Source organism: Dromiciops gliroides, chromosome 6 (genome assembly GCF_019393635.1).
Source record: "Dromiciops gliroides isolate mDroGli1 chromosome 6, mDroGli1.pri, whole genome shotgun sequence".
In the NCBI taxonomy this organism is placed as follows: Eukaryota; Metazoa; Chordata; class Mammalia; order Microbiotheria; family Microbiotheriidae; genus Dromiciops; species Dromiciops gliroides.
Genome location: NC_057866.1, coordinates 115,928,191 through 115,944,882, shown reverse-complemented (window position 1 = coordinate 115,944,882; position 16,692 = coordinate 115,928,191). Strand labels below are relative to the sequence as shown.

Sequence of the window (16,692 nt, the reverse complement as noted above, 5' to 3'; positions counted from 1 at the left end):
CTTTTTAATTTTATGTTATCAAAAATGATCCATTTTGTTTTCTGTGATCCTCTCCTTTGTTTGGTCATTATTTCCCTGTACATAAATCTGAAAAGCAATTTCTTCCTTATTTATAATTTGTTTCTAATGTGACTTTTTTTTTAATTTTTTTTTTTTGCAGGGCAATGAGGGTTAAGTGACTTGCCCAGGGTGACACAGCTAGTAAGTGTCAAGTGGCTGAGGCCGGATTTGAACTCAGGTCCTCCTGAATCCAGGGCCGGTGCTTTACCACTGCACCATCTAGCTGCCCCCTCTAATGTGACTTTTTACATTTTGGTCATATATCCATTTGGACTTGGTCTTGGTATGATATGTGAGATATTGTTCTAAACCTAACTTTTTCCATACTACTATCCAATTTCCCCAGAAGTTTTAATCTAATAGTGAGTCCTTATCCTTATAGTTGTGGTCTTTATGTTTATTGAATACTAGGCTACTAGGTTCATTTGCTTCTATATGTTGTATAGCTAAATTGCTCTACTAATTGATCTATTTTTACCAGTAATAATTATTTTGAGAATTGTTGCTTTGTAGTAAAATTTTAGAACTGATATCATTAGGCCCCCTTCAATCAACTGCACTCTTTTCATTATTTCTCTAGAGATTTTTGAACTTTTGTGCCTCTATATGAATTTTGTAATTATTTTTTCTATTTCCATAAAGCAATCCTTTGATAGTTTGGTATGGCTTTGAATGAGTAAATTAATTTAAGTAGTATTGTCATTTTTAATGTTGGCTCAGTCTACCCATGAACAATTAATATTTCTCCCATTACCTAGGTCTTTATTTCTCTGAACACTTAATTAATTAACAGAAAACAAGAGATAAATGAACTGGGTATTATAACTAAAAAAACTAGAAAACCAACCTGTTATTGTTATTCAGTCATTCAGCCATATCTGACTTTATAACTAATTTTAAAACCCCAATTAAATGACAAAATAGAAATCACAAAAATCACTGAAGAGATTTTGCAAAATTAAAGGCAAAAAGAATTAATAAATAAAACTAGAAGCTTTTAAAAATAAATAATCTATAAACTAATCTAATTAAAAAGAAGAGGGGAAAATTAAATTACCAGTACCAAAAATGAAAAATGAGAATTTATAACAAATTAATAATAAAGGAGATTTTTGAGAAGCCCAATTATATGCCAATAACATCAACAACTTAAATAAAATAAACGGATATTTACACAAAATAAGATATCCAGATTAACAGAACAAGAAATAGAGAGTTTAAATAAACTAAATTCAGAGGGTGAAAATCACAAATTCCTAAAGACAAAAACTCTAGAACCAGATGGGTTCATAAGTGGATTCTCTTGAGCATTCAAAAAACAATTCGTTCCAATATTACATAAATTGTCTGCAAAAATAGCAAAACCTGGAATCCTACTAATTCTCTCCATAACACAAATATAGTCTTTTTTTTTTAAGGCAATTGGGGTTAAGTGACTTGCCCATGGTCACACAGCTAGTAAGTGTCAAGTGTCTGAGGCCAGATCTGAACTCAGGTCCTCCTGAATCCAGGGCCGGTGCTTTAACCACTGCGCCATCTAGCTGCCCCCCTAGTCTTAATACGTTAGATGAGTCAAAATAAAAAAAGAGAATATAGACCAATATGCATAATAAATATTGATATATTTTAAATAAAATACTAGCAAAGAAGTTAACAGATATCACAAAGATTATACACTATTCCAGGTTGAATTTATACCAGGAATGTAGAATTAGTTTAATATTAAGAAAACTATGGGGCAACTAGGTGGCATGGTGGATAAAGCACCAGCCCTGGATTCAGGAGGACCTGAGTTCAAATCTGGCCTCAGACAGTTGACACTTACTTGCTGTGTGACACTGGGCAAGTCACTTAATTCTCCTTGCCCCACCAAAAAAAACCCTATAAACTTAATTAACTATATTAATAACAAAACCCATAAATATCATATAATTATACCAATAGATGCAGAAAAAAACATTTGACAAAATAAAACACCCATTTCCATGAAAAATATAGGACAACATAGGAAAAACTAAACTTTTCCTTAACATGATAAATAGTATATATCTAAAACCAAATGCCAGCATTATATGTAATAATGATAAACTAGAATCTTATTTAATAAGATCAGAGGTGAGACAAGGATACCTATTGCCACTACTTCTGTTTGACATAGTATTAAGATAGCTGACTACAGGAATGAGATAAAAAGGAAGAAATTGAGAGAATAAGTTTAAGAAAGAAAAAAATCAAAATTATCACTTTTGCAGATGATATGATAGTGCACTTAAAGAACCCTAGAGAACCAACTAAAAATTAATTGAAACAATAACCAGCAAAGTTGCAGGACATCAAATAAATCCACATGCATTTTCAATACTGCTATATAATACAAATAAAACCCAGAAGGAAGGGACAAAAAAGAGAAATTCTATTTAAATAACTGCAAAATATGTAAAATACTTAGGAGTCTACCTAGCAATATATTTATAGAATTATACAAATGCAACTCTGAACTACTGTGTACAAACTGTTTTCACAAAGATTTGGGATCTGTTGGATCTTCTTGAACCTTTTTGTGATTCAGAAGAGAGACAACAAACATTTTGCTTAAAATTAGGCTAGTAGTAATTTTAAAATAATATTCATTGCCAACTTTAATAACAACTACATTAAATCAATAGTTGTTTCACACAGAAATCCTGTGGTTCTAATGTGTACCAATTTAGTTTTAAATAGTTGACATTGGAAAGCCAAGGGGGAAAAAAGGAAATGATTTGCCTATTATAAATAGAAGACAGATTAGGGGAGAGTAAAAGGTTTAAAGTCAGCAGACTTGAGTTACCAACTATAAGCATGTGTGAAGAAAAACCTTAATATAGAATCCCATGAGAAAGATCTGCATGTTTGGTTGGGAAGGTGTTTCAGCATGAAGAGAAGGTTTGACCCAAGTAAAGAAGGAATCCCAGAGTTCCTTCAACAAGCAACTAGGTCAGCTTCATTGATTAGGTTATCAGACCATCTAATTTTTTCACCCCATTGCCTGTGCATTTCCCCAAAGTTTCCATCTGTTTGCATGGCCTCCCTCCCTCAGAGAAATGCAATTCCTGTTACTCTAAAGATAAGCCACTGCTGGTGAAAGCAGTTTTCTCCAGGCCACAACTGGCTTTACCGCAGCTTGGGACCTGCCTTCCTCTAAGCAATTGTGGTGCTACCTAATGGTCCAAAGTTGCCCTAGAGCAGTGGTTCTTTTTTTTTTTTTTTTTTGGTGAGGCAATTGGGGTTAAGTGACTTGCCCAGGGTCACACAGCTAGTAAGTGTTAAGTGTCTGAGGCCGGATTTGAACTCAGGTCCTCCTGAGTCCAGGGCCGGTGCTCTATCCACTGCGCCACCTAGCTGCCCCTAGAGCAGTGGTTCTTAACCATTTTTTTGAAGGGGCAATGAGGGTTAAGTGACTTGCCCAGGATCACACAGCTAGTTTCAAGTGTCTGAAACCAGATTTGAACTCAGGTCCTCCTGAATCCAGGGCCGGTGCTTTATTTACTGCACCACCTAGTTGCCCCTTCTTAACCATTTTTGTATGTCATGCTCACCTTCAACAGTTTGGTGTTAACTTCTAGACCCCTTACTGGAGTAATGTTTTTTAATAATTAAAGGAAATGCTAAACTCCAGTAAAAGGTTCATGAAAATAAAGATCTATTTTTTCCCATCTAGGTTCACAGACACCGCCCCCCCCCCAAGAAATCTATCTAAGAACTCTGCTAAGATCCGTGGACCATAGGTTAAAAACTTGTACTCTAGAAGCCTGATCATTTTATTAGACGGACCAGGGGCTTACTATTCCTTAGAGAGACCATTCAGATGTACTCTGTGCTCTGGGAGTTTTTTCATTCATCATAGCCAGGCAAGAACAGACAAGTTCAGAGAATAAGAAAGCTCAGAAGGGAGAGAAAGAGCTCAGGTTATTTGGGAAGTAGTAGTGTGATGCAGTTACTCCCAAATTTAAGAGCAAGCCTCAAGTAAGAGTTATAAAAAGGTTGGAAGCTTATTTCACAACACAGCCCTTTCACAGAGATAGCTTATAATAAGGGATTAGGGTGTTTTAGGTTTTCTAGAGAGAAGGAGTCAGCTTGCCTTCCTTGGGAGTCAATGGTGTATTTTTATTGTATGCTCCTTAAATTAGTCTTTAACTCCATATACAAACCGACAAAAATATTAAGCAAAGACCCTCACTAGGTATTAGAGCATAAAAAGGCATAACCAGTCCCTGCTCTCAAGTAGCTCACAGTCTAATGGTGAAATGACATACAAACTGCTTTGAACAAACATTTAAAAACTGCCTTCAAATGACCAAAGGCATTTTCTCTTATTATAAGACCACAGCAGTGGAAATTAGCTCTATGTGAAGGTAAGAATGGGAAGAGGGAGAAAATCTATAGAACAGAGGGAAGAGAAAGTAGAATCAGCAAGAAAGGAGATAAGAATTCTATCAGTAATACTTGTGGTTGAGAAAAACTGATGAAGGGGGGAAGGCTGAGAAAAATGGAATGACAGGGAAGGCTGCTGAATGCCAAGGACAATTCAGCAATAGGATACCTCATTTTAGATTCACAAAAGATCTGAAAGGTATATAGGGCAGAGCAAGTGTTACTTTTTCTCCATTTTATAGGTGAAAAAACAGGCACAGACTGCTTAAGTGACCCCTCTTAGGTGATAGAGCAAGTCAATTGACAAAGGAAGGATTAGATTTCAAGTTTCCTACTTCTAAATCTAGGAACTTCCCCGTGAAATCAAAAGATAAGAACACACCAGAGGAAAATATCCTAAACTGTGCCACCTGTCACCTGGTAAAAATTTCCATTTGTGGGGGCAGCTAGGTGGCACAGTGGATAAAGCACCGGCCCTGGATTCAGGAGGACCTGAGTTCAGATCTGGCCTCAGACACTTGACACTTGCTAGCTGTGTGACCCTGAGCAAGTCATTTAACCCTTATTGCCCCACAAAACAAACAAACAAAAATTTCCATTTGTTCTCATCATTCCTTCCTCCCATTTCCTCTTTACTTCAACACACTTACGGCTATGGTTGTAGTCTGCATCAGGTATATTGGCTTGTTAAGAAGAAAGAAGAGGGGCAGCTAGATGGTGCAGTGGATAGAGCACTGGCCCTGGAGTCAGGAGGACCTGAGTTCAAATCCAGCCTCAGACACTTAACACTTACTAGCTGTGTGACCCTGGGCAAGTCACTTAACCCCAATTGCCTCACTAAAAAAAAATAGAAGAAGAGAGAAGAGGAAAAAAAAAAGAAATTATAACCTTTTAGGGTCCCAATCATCTTTCCCAAACTTCCTAGTCTAATGCCACATCATAGCATAGCAGTGACCTTGAAATTCTTGGCAGCTAGGTGGCATAAGTGGACCTGAAGTCAGGAAGAACTGAATACAAATCCAGTCTCAAACTACTAGATGTGTGACCTTGGACAAGTCAATTAACCTCTATCTGTATTGCTCTGCTCCTCCCTCCCAAGATTGTCACGAGGATTAAATGAAATAATATCTGTGAAGCACTTAGCACAATGACTACCACATAATAAGTGCTTAATAAATGCTTGTTTCTTCCTACCTTCTTGAAGATTATGCTAAGAAAATGCAAGTTCTAGAAAGTGCTACCAAAATGGTAAGGGTGTATGTATGGGTCTGCTAAAGGTCTACATACCTATTATCTAAAGACCGGCTTAGCTAAAGTATATCATCAGGACATCATTGCTCCACTGTGTTGGAAGGTATCCAAAACAAGTCAGCTTCTGTTAGTTTGTATTCAGGATCTTCACCAATTTGCAACAAAGTTATTCAGTAAACCATTAAAAGGTCACATGGTACAGTAAATAATTTCCATTTCCCCGATGAATAACATGGGATTGGTATATGACATATTTTGAGATGGATTTTTTCATGTTTGGAGTCTTGAAATGAAACAACTGCATAACAAGACAGATTAAATGATGAGAGAAGGATGAGAGAGGAGAAGCTGTAATCAAAATTTTAATACAGCTACCTGCAATGAAAATTAGAAAATAGACATCCAGTGGCCTTAATATGGGAGAGAGTAGGGTTGGAGCGATTTTTCTCAACTCTCTTATCTGACAGTCACTACACTAGTTGCTCAGTCATTAAAGAATGCTAAAACCATGCAATCAACAGAACCATTTAAAAAGGTGTCAGAAAAGCCATTCATTTGACAGTCTTAGAAAGAGACAAGAGTAATTTTGTTAAAGTCACAGTATCCAAGGCTTTCTTTAGTAACAACAATCTTTGGTCAGTAAATTGGCATGGACCAGAATCAGCTGAGATTTCAGGGTTGCACAAGTTATGAAAGTACCAAATTCACATAGCACTTCTACTAGAAAAACAACTTAAAGTAAATTTCTTAGGAATGGTAGGTTGGGACCATCCTTGCCTTAGAAAGGATGTGAAACTGAGCATTGGGAGATATGTGATAACATGTTTATGATCCATTATTCTTAATATTGCTTCTAAAGTTCTACCTTTTAAAAACCATGAATGTTTAGCATTTCTTTAGCTTATTTTATTTCTTCCAGAATTATCTTATTGGCCCTTTTTATTCAGTTATATAAAATAGTTATGTAACAGAATAATAATTCATTCCAATAGCAGTATAAATGGTCCAAGTCAGCTTAAGGCACTTTTAATAGTTATTCCATATATTCCATTACAACCTCCATTCTTCTCCACCATTCCTCTGATGTATAGATGAAGTTTATTTTACTTGAGCCCTTTCTTTGGCATTGGCAAAGTCAAAATGTGTGACTAGTCCAAAGTAGTATCTTTTCTATGAATTATAACTTTTCTTAAAACTCATTATTCAAAGTATAATCATAGGAACATAGATATATAGAACTGGAAGGGACCTTAGGAGCTATCTAATATACCCCCTTCTTTTTACAGATGTGATAAATAAGGCCTCTACCTCCCTGGGTGGTTATGAGAATAGAATGAGACAAGAATTGGAAAGCACTTAGCACAGTGCCTGGTACATAGTAAGCACTGTGCAAATGTCAGCTATTATTCTTCTTATTAAGTGACTTACCCAAGGTCAACACAAATAGATGATAGGCACAATTGCTTTTTAGGGTATAAGATCTCTAGGAAATGGTTTTGTTACTCTAAGGGATCCTATTAATCCTTCATTTGCAGATTTGAAGAATCAAGAGCCCAGTAGAGGCCAGAGACCAAAACAGTTATACAGAAATTTTGACTGTAGAGTGTTAAAAATGAAGTGCACCTTTAATATTTTTGGATGACCATGGGAATTGTCTGTACATAGTTATGCAGTATGGTTACCAAAAAAAATCATAAAAAAATAAAGGAGAAAAAATACAGGGAATTTTCAGTGTTTTCATGACAGTTCTCTATTAAAAAGGAAGAACAGTTCAGCTAAGTAAACTGCTCTAAGAGCCATGGGGGGAAAAAAATCCAAGATTCTTTTCCTATTTTGGTCCCTGATTTGGCAAGTAACTCTTACTTAATTTTTATATATTTATAGCATAATAGTATTTACATCTTATTTTGCACGTAAGATAATTTATTTGATTCAGCTTAGCCTCTGTAAATATAGAAAGGCAGAGAGTAATGCACTCTTCCTCCTGGCTCTCAGTCTGGTCCCCAGCCATAGTGTTGAGGTTATGAATTACTACAAAAAGACACCTACATCCAGGAAGGGTTTTTGAGGTCCAATACCCATAGAGATCACATCAGCCAGTTTTGCTCATTAATTTGGTCAATCCATCTGCAATTCTGTTTTAAACTACATGATCCTAAAGAAAGAGCTAGAGCTGTGTGGTTTGAAATAGAGTAACTGACACTGATCCAAACCAAACCAAGAGCATTGATTAAATGCTTATGATGTACGAAACCCTGTGCTGGGCACTAGAGATTCAGAGATAAAATAAAAAGCAGTCCTATCCTCAGGGACCTTATATTCCATCAGTGCCCTGACACTTGTTATTTGTCCTTCATTCCCAAAAAGGACTGTGATATCAGGGTGATGTCATGATTTGCAGTGAATAGGATTTAAGTGAAACAGGGCTTAGCCAAGTCTCCAGTCTCACTATCTCCTCCAGAGCCATCTGGGTCCAGTGGCAAGATGTATATATATATGGCCCCAGATATTTAAGGCAATTGGGGATAAGTGACTTGGCCAGGGTCACATAGCTGGTAAGCATCTGAAATCTGATTTGAACACAAGTCCTCCCAACTTCAGGGCCAGTGCTCTGTGCCACCTAGCTGCCCTCCTGACACTTGTAGCAAGGTGAAGGGAGCAGAATGAAGCTGCCATCACCATCACTTCTACTTCTAAACTGGAATTAGGATTTTGTCACACCTGACCCTTGTAGGTCTATATCATACTTGTTGATGAGCAGGTAAGTGGAAAAGGCATGTTCATATTTGCATTGGTGGGCTATGAGTTGCTGGGAATACCTGGCATTTGTATAATATTTTATGGTTTGCAAAATGTTGTATATACATATATGGTGTCCCAAAAAAGTCATTTCATTTAAAAATTTAATAGCTTAATTTTCAAATTAGCTTCAACAGCTTACAATGAACAAAGATGTTTGGGATATTATGTATGTTTATGTATATCTATATGTGTGCATATATATGTATACATTTACATCAATAAGCATATATACATATGTATATTCATTTGGTTCCCACAGCAACCCTAAAAGGTAGGGACCACGGGTATTATTATCTCTATTTGACAAATAGCTAATAGATAAAAAAAAAAAAACCACCTGTTTGGATTATAGAAAATGGTATCTAGTAGTAAAAATACCTGTGGGTGATAGCAATAGTTGTTTAAAGTTTAAAATCTGCATCAAACTAATCATCTGCATTCATCTACAAGCCCAGAAGTGACAATGGTTCGAGCCTCTTTCTGTGGTTAGTTTTGTTTTTGTAAAGACTGCATCTCTCTTATCTCGCCCAGACTGGAAGTGCAGGGGCCACTGCCAGATCTGATCCTGATACTCATCAAGCATCTCTGAGCTTTGACCTGCTCTGTTCCCTAGCTGGACCAATTCACTCCTTCCTTAGGCAACCCAGTGCCACCACTCTTTGCAATAGTTCAGGTCTCAAAGAAATCAATCTTTGCACAAATAAATAATTTTACCAAAACTCAACAAAACACTGATAAAAATAGCCATGCCATCTTGCCTGTTTAATTTTTCAAAACACTTTCTGCAATAGTTCACTTTGTGTCGAGGGAGAGACACTCAAAAGAAACTTGCCTAGTTAAATTGTATTGGCCTAAAGACAAAGGCTTTATGGAGGACATGAGACAACTTCTGATATAACAGTCTTGGGTACCTTTGTTTTTCCTGGCTCTGAGCCTTGCTATAACCAAATTGGGGTTTAAAAGGAGGCTGACAACTCTTCTAGGACTGCAAACAAACCGTAGAGGAGTCCCACTACCCTAGCTTGGGAATTAAATAAATTATACTTAATAGTAAACAAACTATTCCACTGTCCTTTCTACTAAGCCAGGGTAGAAAAATTCCATACACATATTAATTTGCCAATCAGAAGTAAGTCAGATAAGAGTTCACACCACAATTGGTCACAGTTATTTGGCATTTCAGTATTTACCAATCATTATGGATATTTCCAGCATGTAAAAACGTTTCCCTTTTGGAAGAAGGGTGCAAGTCTGACCAGACTGCCTCACCTTTATATCTCCTCTATCATGTTATCCTCATAATAACTCTGTAAGTTTTGTAGAGACAGGCATTCTTATTATTCTCATTATACTAATGAAGAAAATGATACACAGAAAGGTAAAATTATTTCTAAGGTTATACAATTGAAGGCAGAGAAAAAACTAGAACCCCAAAGCATAATGACTCTTAGAAGTCTTCTATCTCTCTGCATTCTTGTGCCTCTACTAGATTTCCCTAATTCTTCTATTCTTATGTAACCAATTATTATTGCCATAAAATGTATTCTTAGTCTGTCATTTTTAAGCATGAGAAAGATTGCTGAACACAAATCAAAAAAGGCAAATTTATATTTTTCTTTTTGTGTCAAAAGATATATAATTTCATTAGTGTGGTCATCTCTTCACCAACAGAGATTGCAGCCCCTAAATTTGGAGAATCCTCTAGGTTTTTTGAACCTAGCTTATTTAAAACAGATGTGCTGTGCAATATGTCAGCCTATGGAAACTGACTTGTATAATCATTTAGCAAATGCCACTAGAATTGAAGGATTAAGTCAAACAACTACTGAGGAGTTGCCTAAGAAACCTACATATTAATATTGCTAATTATCCAACTATTTGAAAATAAAAATTCTCCCAACTTGCCTTTAACTTCCTCTTGTTGAAAAACTTTCAGTAATGTATCAGTGAAATGTGAGAGAATAGTGGATACTAAAATTCCTCAAAGAGGAGTAAGTATTGGGGAAAATAAGAAAGATTCTGCTTGCTATCCATAAAACTAAGTGAAAGAGACAAGCTGGGAAATAATCATTGGTGGCACTTTAAAATGGGGGCTATAGTAAAATATAATGTCTATTATCTTCTTAAATGAGATGAGTTCCCTATTCAGCACTATGGACAGCCACTGAAAGAATAATCGCTGCAAAATAGTCTTAGTAAGGTTCCCAAGACTTTATTTTTTAAAAAAGTAGGTCATTCTAAGAGGGCTAATACTAAAGGATTTTTTAAAACATAATTTTTCATAAAATGTGCTTGTTTATTCATTCAAGCTATCTCAGTCACAGTAGAAAAGAACTATTTTCCAAAATATGAATAGTTAATTAGGTATGTGGCAACATCTGCTTAAGAAGGGCCTTTATCTGAGTCAAAACTAGCTAACTAATCACCTTCAGAGAAAGGATCTGTGAAGCAAGAATGCATCCAAGTGTGTACATTTGTATATGGAGGGAAGTGTCTGAATTGCGTGCAGTATTTACCCCCTGAAAAAATTAGGAAATAGAGATTAATCATATTACTATCATGTCAACAATAAAAATCAGCTATCCAGACCACAACTTTAAAAGGGTAACATGTTGTTGAATGTTAATTTTGGATAATGATTCAAATTATATGAGAAACATTTTACCTTTTTTTAGTTTAAATTGTGTTTATAATGCAAACTTTTTTTCTTTTAGTGAGGCAATTGGGGTTAAGTGACTTGCCCAGGGTCACACAGCTAGTAAGTGTTAAGTGTCTGAGGCCGGATTTAAACTCAGGTACTCCTGACTCCAGGGCCGGTGCTCTATCCACGCCATCTAGCTGCCCCTAATGCAAACTTTTTTATTATCATTGTTGTTGACCTGATTTAGTCCTGTAATCTTCTTTAACATGGAAACCCTTCAGAGTATACTGTGCCGAGGGTAGAAAAATCTTTGAAGACTTCTGAGGTACAACACCTGCTCTGGATTTACCAAATCAAATGATTGCACAAATAATAAGAGAAACTGTATTTCTGCTACAAAATGCCTCTTTGGAGAATTGACAATACAAATCTTAGAGAGCCATTGTTGATTCAAAGTTGTTGTTGTTGTTGTTGTTATTGTTGTTGCTGCTGCTGCTGCTGCTGCCATGCCAAGAGTATTCAGTAATTACAATCTGTTTCCTACAGTGCCCTGCCAGACGGTCTTAGATTATTTGAAAACTGTCCTTCAGCATCATAACCAGCTTATGATACCACAGCCAGCAGATCAGCCCACAGAGGTAGTGTATGATATAAAGACACACACAAAAAAGCATTTTTTATGTTCCTGACTTCAATGAGATGAAACTGATCATTTATTAATCCACCAATAAAAAACAAAGAATGCATTAGTGACAAAATAGATTTCTGAAAGTTTTGCCTGTTTATATGCCTTGCTGGGTTTACATGTTTCTTGAAATTATAATGGTACAGTGGGGAAGAGTGCTGGACTTGGGAGTTAGGAAGACCTGAGTTCAAATCTCACCTCAGGTACTTACTAGCTGTGACTCTGAGCAAGTTGATATAACCTCTCTCAGATTTAGTTTCCTCATCTGTAAAAAGAATCATAATAGCACCTACCTTGCAGGGTTATTGTGAGGATTACATGAGGTAACACATGCATAGCACTTTGCAAACCTTATAGTGCCATATGGATGCTAGCCATTATGATGATGATAGTGGTGATGGGATAGTTTGACTATTAGTTAGTTTCTTTGCTAAGCAAGGAAAAACTATAGTCCATGAAAATGTTCACCATTTTTAGCAGGTCTTCCCAACCCACCTATCAGTCACCACCACCCCAGGATGTTTCTACTCATATAACTGTAACAGAAAAATATAAGCATGACATCTACTACCAAAGAGACTACTGTCTATCAATCAATCAATAAACATTTATTAAACACTCACCATGTGCCAGGCACTATCTTCACAACCACAGTATTTTGCAAAGGATTAATTGGTACTGGTGGACATTTCACTAAAATCTTTGATGCAAAATAGTTGTTACCTACTGAAAAGAGTTTTCATACAAAAACCTCCAAGTTTGTTGTTGAGCAATAGATGAAGAAGTTTCTAACCTTTCCATATTTGCAGAGATAAACCATGTTGGGTTGAGGAGCAAATAAAATAAACCAGTTTGGAGACTTTGCTTTGTAGACAATATCTTGAGTAAATGCCAGCACTTTAAGGTCTACCTAGTGCTTTATAGATATTACCCAAGTTAAACCTCACAATAAATATGTGTGGTAAGTAGTAGGAGTATTCTTATTCCCATTTTACAAATGTGCAAAGAGGCTGAGGTTATGTGACTTGTCCAAGAAACTAATAAGTGTTGGAATAAGAAAGCAATCCCAGGTCTTCTGCCTTCAAGTCTAATATCTTTCCACTATACCATCCTGCTTTTCAATAACTATCAATACAGTGGAAGGAAGGAGGGAGGGAAAGAGGGAAGAGAAAAAAAGAAAGAGGGAGGGAGGAAGGAAGGAAAAAAGGAAGCAAGGAAGGAAAGAAGCAAGGATTAATTTCTTACTATATGTCAGGCACTGTGCTAAGTGATTATAAATATTGTCTCATTTAATCCTTACAACAACCCTATTTTACAATTGAGGAGACTGTGTCACACAGCTACTAAGAGTCTGAGGCAGGATTTGACCTCCATCCAGTTTTTCTGGCTCCAGGCCCCAGGCTTAATCCACTGTGCCACCTAGGTGCATTTCCTATTCCAGTATAATGGGAAAATTACTGAATTTATTTCCACTACACTACTTTCTTTTTTAATCTAGTCACATAAAATGTCCTCAGTCATATCATTGTATTATCTTTTATTCCAATTAACTATTCTAAAGTATTATTATTTCTTCCATAATCTAAACAGCTCCATAGTTCTATTTTTATATTTGAAATTTTTTCCAACTTTTCTGAATAACTTCAAAATGGTCAATCTAAATAATAACTGAGTAAGTTGTTTTTTTACAAGTGAATATTAAAAATGTTTGAGAAGGGTCCTAGATTGGCTCTATTTTCTGGTACTTTGCACCTCAAAAACCATACTTTGCTGATTTTAATGATAAAACTTGAATATGCAGAGGGATAATGGACAGCAATTTCACTTCAGAACCCAACACCCATGTTCAAGTCCCACCTTTGACACATACTGGTTCTGTGACCCAGGGCTAATCATTTAAACTCTCCATACTCTAGATAACACTCTCAGATTATGTTGATGGAGAAAGTGCCAGTTTGCACTGATAGAAGGATTTTCTTCATCCAGGGAGTTCCCTAACCCAATGAAATTACAGGTTCAGTTCCTATCTTTAGCATGAATATGATATTTTTTAAAGGCCTCTATACAACATTATAGGAACCATACATAAGTAGAGGATTTTTTTTATTGTGTGGAGGAATTCCCTCCACTAAATAAGGCATAATAAGATTAAAGTCTTATTGTGATACCTCATCACAAAATGGAGATGACCCTAGGTTCTTGAAGATGGTGTCATCAGAAAGCAGGCTCTAACAGAGTCTTCCAAACTAGAAAGGCTTTAAGTACAGACCCAGTAAAGGATTTTATGTTGTGGTCTGAAGGTGATTAGAGAAGATAATTCATGAGTCAGGTAGAAGACTGGAGTAGATGATCTCTGAGATCCCTTCTAACCTACGATTCTAGAGATTAAGTGACTTGCCCTTGGTCACACAGATAATAAGGAGTAGAACCAAGGTCACCTACCTCCTAATCTACTTCTCCTTTCATTTTTCCTTCTTTATTTGATGTCAATCATGTTTAAGGAAGGGATGCAAAAAGAAGCAAAAGTCTCTACTTTTATATGCCTGCTTCTCTCCATCCCCTTCCTCTCCTACCATCAACTGGGTGATATTTTTAATTGTAGGAACTTCCTTTATCTCTTTCCTCATCCCTAAGCCCAGTTAGGATTTGGGGATATAGTGTCAGTGAAGAACATCAAGAGAAAACATTCTAACTTAGCTCTTCCTTTTCTACCTTCAAGACCCATATGCATATCCCCCTTCCTACCTCATAAACAAATATTGGATCCTGCTCAATGCAATCACACAAATTTCCCAGCCACATATAAAATGGTTTGATATGCTTTGCAAAACAGAGACTTCAAATCCTCAATTACTTTGAAATTAAAATTAAATAGCTGGTCAAAACCAGTAAACCCATCTGGAGGCAAATAACATTTTGTGAACAACCTGAGCCATTTGTCAGAAAGAAAAAAAGGAGAGGGAGAAATTGGAAACCAGGCTCCCCTTTTGTCCCCCTGCTTCTACTAACAAGTGATCAGGGGCTTTCACCATTTCTTCAGCTAAAAAAAAATACAATTAAGTATTCTGTTCTCTTGTAGATAAAAGCAGGATAATAGAGAATAAAATTCAGATGATAGAAGTGTCCAAATGTGGAATCAAAAGTTTTTATTGAGGGTTTTTAAATCACTTTTACCAGCTCAGGGTGTTAATAATCTATCAGCAGCATTGGCATCATTCCAAGGAATTTAGCGAAATGTACAACTGTTCGACTTTAGAGCCTGAAATGAAGAGGAGTGTGTCATCTGCTTGAAATCCAGATTTTCAGGAGATTTTAACAGTACCCCCAAATCTTCTGGGATAAAGGGGGAAATTGTTAACTCTACCTATCTCTTGAAAACATGGACTATTATTTTTTTTTTGATGGCTTAAATGTTCAATATGCAGACTTAGTAGTTTGGTAGTTTATCTGAAACTTTTGTAGCATGCCAAAGCCTCCTCTGTAAAAAACCAGAGCCCTGCGTATTCGAGCTGGCTATCTGGTTAATTGCAAATTAGGATTTTAAGGCAGACCTGTGAAAGTTGTTATCTATTTAACTGTTAGGATGTTACTAACATAATCCTCCTCTGTGTCCCTTTCTACCTTTTTAAAAAAAATTATATTTATTCCTTCATAAAGGAGTAAGGCCTGAAACTTGTTCCACTCACTTGGATAGAAAGGCAACAAAAAATTCCCAACACCTGAGCACTTACTGAATTTACTATGGGTTCTACAAATCTTTCATTAAATGGAGACACCTATCATCTGTAAGGGGGAAAAGTGCTGCATTAGGAGTCAGCGGGCTAGGTTTCAGATTCTAACTCTGCATCTAAAAACCTGTGTGACTTGGGGCAAGTTATTGAACATTTTCTGGATCTCAGTTTCCTCCTCTGTATAATGAAGGAGTTAGACTAGATCACCTCTAAATCCCTTCCAACTCTGTCTGTGATGCTATAAAATATTTCTCTGAAAAGATGTGACCAACTGTAGAAGTTATCTTTTATAAGGGGGAAAATACCTCCTTGTCCATGGCATAATCAATTGAATATTAATTATTGATTGCTTAACACTGTGCTAAGCACTGTATGAAATACAAATATATGTATATATAGTATGCATATATACATGTGCATTTGTGTGTATATATAAACATATACCTATATACACATATATAATGTGTTATATAGTTCCTAGCTTCAAGGAACATATACTCCTTCTCTGAAGAGACAAGAGGAATACACATGAAATCTCTAAAGAAGAAATAGGACCAAAAAAGATTCAAATGATACAAGTCTCCAAAGCTTGCTCAGAGGAGCAAGGACAGAAAAACAAATCCTGATAATTCACTCGCCAAATAGTTGACTAAAATAAGGAGTTTTGGTTAAAGGAATTACCTGTAGCAGAAAGTCATCTTTTTTTCTTTATTTCAACCTTCATTTTCTAGAATGTTTCCTAAATGTTTTCTGTTTTCCTGCCTTAATAACTGGAGTGTGCTTAACATCACTTCATCATGATTTGATCCCTCAGAAGGTCTTCTGGAGGATTTTGGTGATCATCCTCAAGATAACTAAACTATACAATACTGGAGCTGTAGGAAGTATAGGACAATGGACCAAATGTATCTGGAGCAACGGGCCAAAACATAAAGAGCCCCCAACTTGCGGTCAAAAGAGCCAAGTTCAAATCCTGGCTCTAACACTAAGTAGCCATGTCACCTTGAGCAAAATCGCTTTACCTAAATTTCCTCATCTGTAAAGTGAGGGGATTGGATTAGATAATCTTTGAAATCCTTTTGAGCTTTTGATCCCATAACTACTCACATGTT

At 36.3% G+C, this 16,692-nt stretch overlaps 1 protein-coding gene across 1 annotated transcript in view; it reads left to right on the top strand.

Annotated features, from left to right (window-relative positions):
- Nucleotides 1–16,692, top strand: part of BEND4 (BEN domain containing 4) — a 50,848-nt gene that overhangs the window by 15,503 nt on the left and 18,653 nt on the right. Inside the window, exon 3 of the mRNA XM_043973449.1 lies at nt 11,711–11,802. Within this exon, the coding sequence (XP_043829384.1) occupies nt 11,711–11,802 (92 nt within the window). The remainder of the gene's footprint in view (nt 1–11,710; nt 11,803–16,692) is intronic.